The sequence below is a fragment of the Malus domestica genome, chromosome 07 (assembly GCF_042453785.1).
Source record: "Malus domestica chromosome 07, GDT2T_hap1".
Classification (NCBI taxonomy): Eukaryota; Viridiplantae; Streptophyta; class Magnoliopsida; order Rosales; family Rosaceae; genus Malus; species Malus domestica.
The window spans coordinates 6999101-7008027 of NC_091667.1; the positions used below are offsets into that span (position 1 = coordinate 6999101).

General features: G+C 34.7%; 1 protein-coding gene across 1 annotated transcript; it reads left to right on the forward strand.

Annotated features, from left to right (window-relative positions):
• The first annotated feature begins 1015 nt into the window (after nt 1–1015).
• Nucleotides 1016–1738, forward strand: LOC103438877 (E3 ubiquitin-protein ligase AIP2-like). Its single transcript, XM_008377420.3, has one exon. The coding sequence runs from the start codon at nt 1016–1018 to the stop codon at nt 1736–1738; it is 723 nt and encodes a 240-aa protein (XP_008375642.3).
• The last annotated feature ends 7189 nt before the right edge of the window (nt 1739–8927 follow it).

Sequence of the window (8927 nt, forward strand, 5' to 3'; positions counted from 1 at the left end):
ATAATGCTTCTCTCGTTCCCAATAACGAGCATTGTCAAGTTCTTCGTTCATATGAATGACTAAAGAGTCTTTAAATTAAATAATTTTTTTAAGATGATTTTCATGTGATAGTAAAGAGAATGGACAGTTCTAATTACGATGCTTATACGACGAAATGGTATCATGTTAGTGTGGAAACAAGGCTTTCCTCCTTGATGAATAAGGTAAGTATCGTATTAATATAATTAAAAATAAATAAAATTCAATTAACTACTATATCTTGTTTTGCGACTTACGGTTTGTAGATAATTAGTTCGCTACCTAATTATACGTGGCTTAGCTCAAAGTCCCAACTAAAATTATACATAGGTTTTGGGGAGTAATCAAGATCATAGCCTTAGGAATAAGCACTTCTAGCAGATTCTATCAAAATAGGAATAAGGTAAACTTCCCACAGTGAATGCATGAAAATAGTATACAAAATGACGACACCAAAACCTAATAATAAGGGTGTTGAACATGTAAATATATCCAAAAAGCCTATTTGCTAAACCACAACAAAGTTACATGGAATAACCATGCAAAGATATGAACTGTACTTACAGATAATAGGAAACAAACATTTTTAAAATACGGATTCTCACAGAAACATATTGGTGCTCACTAACGTACCCCTCCGGTTCAACGGGAAAAAAAAAAGAAAAAAAAAAAAAACATACATACCCCTCCAGACGAATTCCTAGTTGTCATGCGCACCGAAATTTGTATTTTGAAAACTCAGCACAAAAATGAAAAAGAAAGAAACGACAAAAGAGGAAGGAGTATTTTTTTTCCGTTTTTGTTTGCTCTATGACATCCCACCTCATCCAAAGATTGGGAAAATGATTCACTTTTATGGAACATACAGAAATGCAAATCATCAATGCTCGCAAACAGTATAGGAAGGTTAAGAGAATGCAGATTAAGTCCTCAATCGACTTCTATATCATTTCAAACCAAACTAGGGCAAGAAGAAAAACCAAATGTCCCTTTGGCCATGGCAAGTCACGGAAGGGAATTAGTGGTGGGTGAGCCTTATTGTTATACATGGGTTCATGGCATTGATGAATTCGAAGACAGCATACAAAGCACGCATTTCGTGATGTATATCAAGGCGACAATCAGAAGCCAGCAGCCTAGGGTTTCAGAGGAAGTGGAAGAAGAGGACGCAGAAATAGAAGAACACTTTAGTGTGAATGATGCCACAATGGAACTACAATTTGACCCAGACAGTACTGACATGGGTATTCTAATATCCAACACACTTTCGGGCCTTCATATTCCTCTCCAGGCTCATCCACCCATAGTAGCTGAAATATTGTATAAAGCCTACTCCTGGGCAACGGATAATGATAGTTATTTTCCTCCTAGTCGAGAGGTTTTTCATATGGGGGTGTACGTGGAAGTTAGGACATACCTGTCAGATATTGGGGACACTGACATGGACGTGTCAGATATTGGGGACACTGACATGGACGTAGAGGATGGTGGTGATGAGCCTCAATTTGTACCGGCAAGTAAATCGTCCATTGAGGAGTTGGAGAGGACAATAGTCGAAACCTCAACAATGTGTACTATTTGCAGGGAGGAGATGATGGTTGGCTCAGAAGCAACTCGGATGCCGTGCTCACATCTTTACCATGGAGATTGTATTGTGGAGTGGCTGCAGAGAAGCAGGATTTGCCCGTTGTGTAGGTACTCCATGCCTGCTGATGAATGATGATAGAAATTATTGTCATAATAATGAGTCGAATTTGATGTGTTTTGTTATTGGTTAATCTGGTTATCTTACTTCCCAATTTATTATGCATTTTGGTCTTTTTGAACCTAATTATGTTTTAATATTTGTCGTACAACAAAATTCTTGACTGCTGTGATGATAGAAAGATTGAGATTTTTATGAATATTGGGTTGAATTTGATGTTCATTATTGGTTAATCTGATTAAATATTTTACTGCGGTCACTTATACATATGAGAAGTGATTTCTACATACCCGTCTTGTATGCAAAAATCACTTCTCATACTACAATAGTACCAATCTAACCCTAGCTAATCCACTGAAAGTGACTGGTTCCCTTACATAATAATTGTTTCTTATAATGTTTAGATAGTGTGTCATTTTTCTCAGTCAAAATGGTTAAAAAAAAGTTGCCACTTGATATTCATTTTCTCTTGTAATCGAGAGATCTTAGATTTAATTCTTGTCAAAGACAAATTTGAATAAAATTATATATAGCTAGTCCATTGTGAGACTTATTACACTCCCCCACTCCTTAATGTAGATAATACCGTATGTATTAAAAATATATGATAAAAAAGCCAACCGTAGAAGAAAGCAAACTTATTAGGGTTCCATAGAGAATAATAGCCCCAAGAGGTTGGAATCCACATGAAATTACACTGGTAAAAACTAAGAATTGAAAAAGATACCTATCATTAAAATAAACATTGCAATCTTTAGAGACATGAAAACATAAAAAGAGATGGAGAAAATGAAAGGGGTAAGGATGATACGGGAAAAAAAGCAGACATGAGAAAGAAAAAGAAAAGGACTATAAGACATGAAAATCCACAAATATTTATTTACCAATAAAAAGCATATATAATCAATTGTCTGTTCCAACCGCAAAAAGATTTAGGCAAGTTACATAAAATGATGTACTTAATACAAATTAAACCAAGTTAAACGTTTAAAGCTATGGCCACAAAGCAACTTAAACTTTAAGCCAATCATCACCAGAAACTTCAAACTCATCTGACCGTTCCTTCTTGACATCATCAACCTTCTTTTCCAATTCACTGTTGACAGACTCCTTCTGTACATCATCAAGCTTCTTTTCCAATTCACTGTTGGCAGACTGGAGCTTTTTCTGATAACTCTTCCGTTTCTAGTCAATCACAAAAAAAAAATGTATAGGTTATGTAATGCGTAGACGATTCATGGTTCATCAATCCAAGAAAAGCACCGTTTCGTGCAGTTGCATCTCCATCTGTGCAAGAGCTTTCATAAGATCTATCTTTTCAGCTAGAGTCTGTTCAACCAGAAACGTAAGCTCTAGCTTTTCAGCTTTAGTCTGCTCAAGCTCTTTCTGCTGACATTCGTTACACTCAAGCTCTCTCTCAAAATTATTTTAAGCTCTTTGTTTAGGTCAGCTTCCCTCTCTAGCTCAGCCATTTTCTTGGTAAGCTCTATGTTCTCAAGTTGTTTCTTTCTTTCTCCTTCTTTGTAAGCTTTGATACTTTTCTGCTCAAGAGCTTTATTAAGGTTAACCCTTTCAGATTTAATCTGCTCAAGCTCCTTCATAAGATCTTCATTTTGAGCATTAATTACTCTGCTCAACCATTTTCTCAAGCTCTTTCTTCTGACATTCATTTTGCTCTAACCTTTTCTGAAAATCATTCCCAAGCATGATGAATATATATATGCGATTTCTCTCCTCACGCTATTTCCTCTGAAATTCAACAGTCACACAATTATCCGGGTAAGCATTGTTAATCTAATCGAATATCAAACCTCATGACTCATGATAATGTCCTCCAGTTCTAGTTTATGGCAGAGACAAGTCACTATTTGAAGAGGTTTTAGATTTTCATCGTCCAATAAAATTGTTTGTCATTATGCTATGCATGCATGGTTGATTGAGTTTTAATTAGATTCAATATAACCATGTAAAAAATGGTAGGTCCTTTGGTTATGTCCGTTATTATGATCTATACTTGGATGCATACTAAAATACACTTTTGACCATAGTCAAAGTCCAAATCCAACACTCAGGTTTATTGGAAAATAAATCATGCCTAAGGATGACAATGCAATCTGTTATTAATTTTAATCCTAAAATAGATTTATGTAATTCAATTGATGTTAACTTGAGAGGAAGAACGATACCAGCTCTTGCAGTTTCATCCCAAAAACGTTCAAGGGATTTATTAAGCTTGGCCTTTCCAGCTTCCTTTTGCCTAAGCTTTTCCGTAAGAGCTTCCTTTTCAGCATCCTTCTGTTCAATCACGCTTTTTGTTTTGATCAACCTAACTCTGCAAATCAACCACTTTCTTGCTAAATGCCTTCTTATCAACCTCGATCTGCACAAACTCGTCTTCAAGATATTCCTTTTCAGCCTCAATTTTCTCGAGAGCTTCCTAAAGCTCTTTCTTTTCAGCCTCAGTTGTCTCGAGATCTTCCTCGAGCTCTTCCTTTTTAGCCCTAATCTCCTCAAGTTCTTCCCTAAGCTCTTTCTATTGAGATTCGCTCTATTCAAGCTTTTTCTCAAGATGTTCTTTTAGTTTTTTGTTTTGATCAGCTACATTTTGCAGCTCAAGCACTATCATTCCATGCTGTTTGTTCATCTTAGCTCGTTCTGCAGCGGTGCAGCCCAATAAGTTTTTTCCTAAGTGTCTCCTTGTCAGCTTCAGTCTGCGCAAGATGTTTCTAGAGTTCAGTAACATCTCTCAAGATGTTTGGTAAGCTCTTTCTTTTCAGCATCACTCTGCACAATAATTTTCTTAAGTTCCATAGTGCGTCAAGCTTCAAACTTCTCAATTTTCTCAAGCTTTTTCAAGTTCTGCTGGTATTTAAAGTACCCTCTTGACAACATAACATGAAAAATAAAACAAGCTAATTATCTTTCCTGCCCTTTTCCAAGGCAAAGGCAACGTGGGTAATCAGAAACCTAGTTACCTAAGAAAAAGTTACTCACCAAAGTTCATATCTGCCGAACTGCATGCGATGCATGTCTTCAATCCTATTATACAGAATAAATTGAAACAATCCAAGTAATTAACTACTTACACCAGTTCAAGATATATATATATATATATATTTACACATGTGTAAGCATTTTATGCAAACATAGATGCATTCATTCTAAAAATTATTGTATATTATGTAAATAGTACTTCAGCGAAATCTGACAATTAAACAATCGGGATTAAAAAGTAATACTTATTTTTATGCATTAGTATCCAACAGACAGAGGTGTAAAGACACTTGAGATATATCATTTACGTACAATTAATACACAGAGTCTTGATGGGGAGAATAACTAAGATGTCACACCTACATCATCATTGTGGCATTCCGTGCCAATCATACAATGTTATGTGAGGAAACACTAACACATGACATTGTCCCGTTGGCAAGAGACGCCACAATGTTAGTGTACCTGTGCCATGCCATATTAGGCATTCTCCAGCTTGGTGCTTGTTTTATGCCTAACCAAATCATGATGAGACTGAATGCATACAAAGGCAACGAAATCGTACGATTTCTCAACATGGAGAAAGTTTCACATCTGTTGAAGATCATTATTTATAACTCATTGTACTATAAAAAGCTATATCAGGTAAATAGTAAAACTCCATAACATAAATAAGTGGAAGGTGTCTCTCAATCCATCCCTCATAACACTTGGGGAAGAAAGATCAATTATAATATCATGTGTAAATTTATAATTTTACAGAAACACTGAAAAAGCTCATCCGTTAGATAGCTAGGGTTGCTCGCTAGGGTTTCAGGACCTTCGGAGGTCCAGTGGGTTAAAAAAATTGGTCAAAGCAAAGGTCAAGTTAGTTTCTGAAAAATGATGTTAAGACACCATTTCAATTTTAAGCCATTCTTCTCCAGATACAGTGATTTCAAATACGAGGGAAACACATTCAGATATCAAATATCATAATAACTAAAAAGCATCCAAACTCACTGACTTGATATCATTGAAAATCTCAACTTCGACTTGCTGATTAAGATTTCTCATGTTTCTCAACCCTAACAAGAAAAAAAAAATTAAATACCGAATTTATAGTAATCAAAATCAATTAGAAAAGAAAATGTGATGTCTTTGGCTAGTTCTATGCTAACAAAATTACTTAGAAAACAAATTTGTTGTTTCAACGATTTAAACTTACCATATAAGCAATGTTTCCATTGATTAAAAGCAAAAAAAATCTGATAAATTCATACCACTCAACATGAAATATATGTATACGTATGATATCTGCATAAAATAAAGATTATGGTATACATCAGAACTTTCGCGTGTAGTCTAACTAGAGGAAATTCAGCACTCACAGTAACAAGAAGAGTCAACCTTGGGTTTCGTCCTTGTTCAAGGTCGAATCGAGAGAGCTAGGGTTTTGGGTGTGTTTTCTCTTATGCGCGAACCCTATAAAAATACAGGTCTCCATTTTGTGTTCTTCTACATAACTTGGGGAAAGGGTTATATATCCAAGCTAACTACAATTCTAATTAACTATGGTTAACAAAAATGAAATCCCATAAAATAAAATAAAGCAAAATTAATATCCTCTTCATTTTTTTTATCGATCCCTACAATACTTTAAATAAAAGGCCTTGCCAACTGCCAAAAAAATTAATAAAAGTAACAAAAAAATTAATAAAAGTATTATCTTTTCCTTTAATTTTTTTTTTTCAATCTCAATCACTGCAGGTACAGCATGTATAGAGTCTATAGACTGCTAGTAAACTATAAACATAAATTTGACATAAATAAAAATTATTTGGGTTATTTGAAAGGCATAGCCAATTGCCAAAATAATTAATAAAAAGGGTATTTTTTTATTAAATCAATAAAATGTTACAATATTGGTAATATATCAATAATATGTATGCTAATTATAAATAGGTCAGTGAGACTTTAAGGTACACTATTGCACAAATATCAAACAAAATTTACCAATTATACCATTAAAAAACAGTTGGCTGCCCTTTTATTAAATCCTTTATATTTAGGAATAAGTCAATTCGACTTCAGGATTTTGACTCTATATTGCAGTTTCTAATTTATTGTTGTCGAATGAGTCATAAAATATTTGGCTTTTTTTATTGGTTTCAGACTCTTTTATAACACTAAAACCAATATTAGAAGTGATTAATTTGATTATAATAAAATAGAAACTGCAATGCGGTGGTTTCAGACCCCTTCATAATACTAAAACAAATATTAGACATGAATTTGATTATAATAAAACATAAACTACAATGCAGTGTCTAAAATCACGAGACTAAAGAACAAAAATTGCAATCCAGTGTTTGGCTGGAGTTTAATTAAAACATGCCAAAATCAGATCTGTAGAAATATTATTCCTTAAACAATTCCAAATGGCATGCGTAGTGTCATTATGTCATTAACCAATGGTGAGAGATATAAAACGGATTTAGAGATAGCACTAGTAAGATAACTGACCGCCAGGTAGTCTTGCTGAATTCAAAGAGGATAAGCAGGATTGGGGATAAGGAGTCCAGGGGCGGCATCTGTTGCTTTGTATGTAGGATCGAGGATCGTAGCAGGGTGAATGGGATGAGAGCCATCAACAAATTTCCAGAGCTTATGGCCAACAAGGAACGGCTTCATCTGGCGAAGCCAGACAAGGTAATTAGACTCAGTGAGTGAGAAAGTGGGTGGTGTGGGGACTGGGGAGGGAAGAAGGAGAAGAAGAAGAGGAAGACATAATGGTGAAAGGAAAAAAGCCCTAGACCTAGACGCAGGGATGATAGGGGAAAAAAAGAGGTTGACGTTGGGGAGAGAAAAGTGAACCCAGGACGTGGTTAGCAGAAATATTATTTCTTAATCAAATGTGTATACAATGCCTACAATATATAGGGTATTAAATAAACCATATTTGATGGGAATCTAAATATAACTAGCATATGCCCACACAGTTTGTGTGAACATTTTTTTATTTTTTTGTTTTTTTTAAAAGGAAGGAGAGAAGAAGAGAGCAAGAGAGAACGTGGAAGTGAGGACAAAGAGAAGAGAAGAGAGGTTTGTTTTTTATTTTTTTTAATTAGAGATATGTTATAATCATATGTAGGGTTTTGTCGTTTAAAAAAAAAATTAGTTGTGTGAATTACATTACTACCCATATCTTTTATTTATGTTCAGTTTTGATTATAGGGTTAGAATAGTAATTTTATGAAATTTTGGTTGACACTGAGTTTTCTATTAATATATTAAGGAGAAGAATGTCGAGATGATGATTATATTTTAACATGATCACTCTTTCGTTCCTCATCCCAAACCCCTGAACTAGAAAACTCTTTCTTCATCCAACCAAAAAAAAACCCGAGAAATCAACCTCCATGTTCCAACAACAATACCCAAATTATATTGAAGAGAAAAAACAAACAAATTTGATCTCTCTTTAGCAATCATGGTTGCTCACCCCAACGGCTCCATCAATCTTTCTCTCCTCGTTCTCTTGTTTTCTCCTCTTTCTTCAATCTCCATTTCATTTATGAGCTGCTGCTTCATGCATTCTTTAATTTCTTCGTGTATAAATGCCTATTTGCTTTCATCGATCTTTAGGTTGGGCACAACAAACTATCTTCCATTGTCACGCGAAACGTATTCAAGCACTTAGAATGATTAATTGATTTCATTTTCAAGAAACCACTCGCAATTGTTAATTATTAAATTGGTAATCAAGCAAGAGTTTTGCAGAGAGTCACAAAACTCAACTGTAAACCCAATTACCATAAAGAAAGAAAAAAAATTGTAAACCCCTAATTTCTTATTCTGATAGGCTTCGTTGGATTAGGACTTTGTATTGTTTTCTTGGGTGTCCAATAGATTAGAAGAGAGATAGAGAAGATGAGATGAAGAAGACGAAGACGAAGAAGGAGAGATTTTTCAGTATGACGGGAACATGAGGTGGTATACCACGTATCATTATATAAATGGTGAGATATGTGTGTTCAAAAGTTAATAACTTAAAAAATACAATTTCCCACAACTTGTATAAAAACACGTGATGTACCATCCGTGTTCTCGTCACAAGGAAAAAAATTTCGACGAAGAAGAGAGAAAAAATGACCAAAGAGGAGAGAGAGATTAGGACTGCCGACTGCTGAGACTAGTCTGCAATATTACCAGCATAACGTTAAGGTCT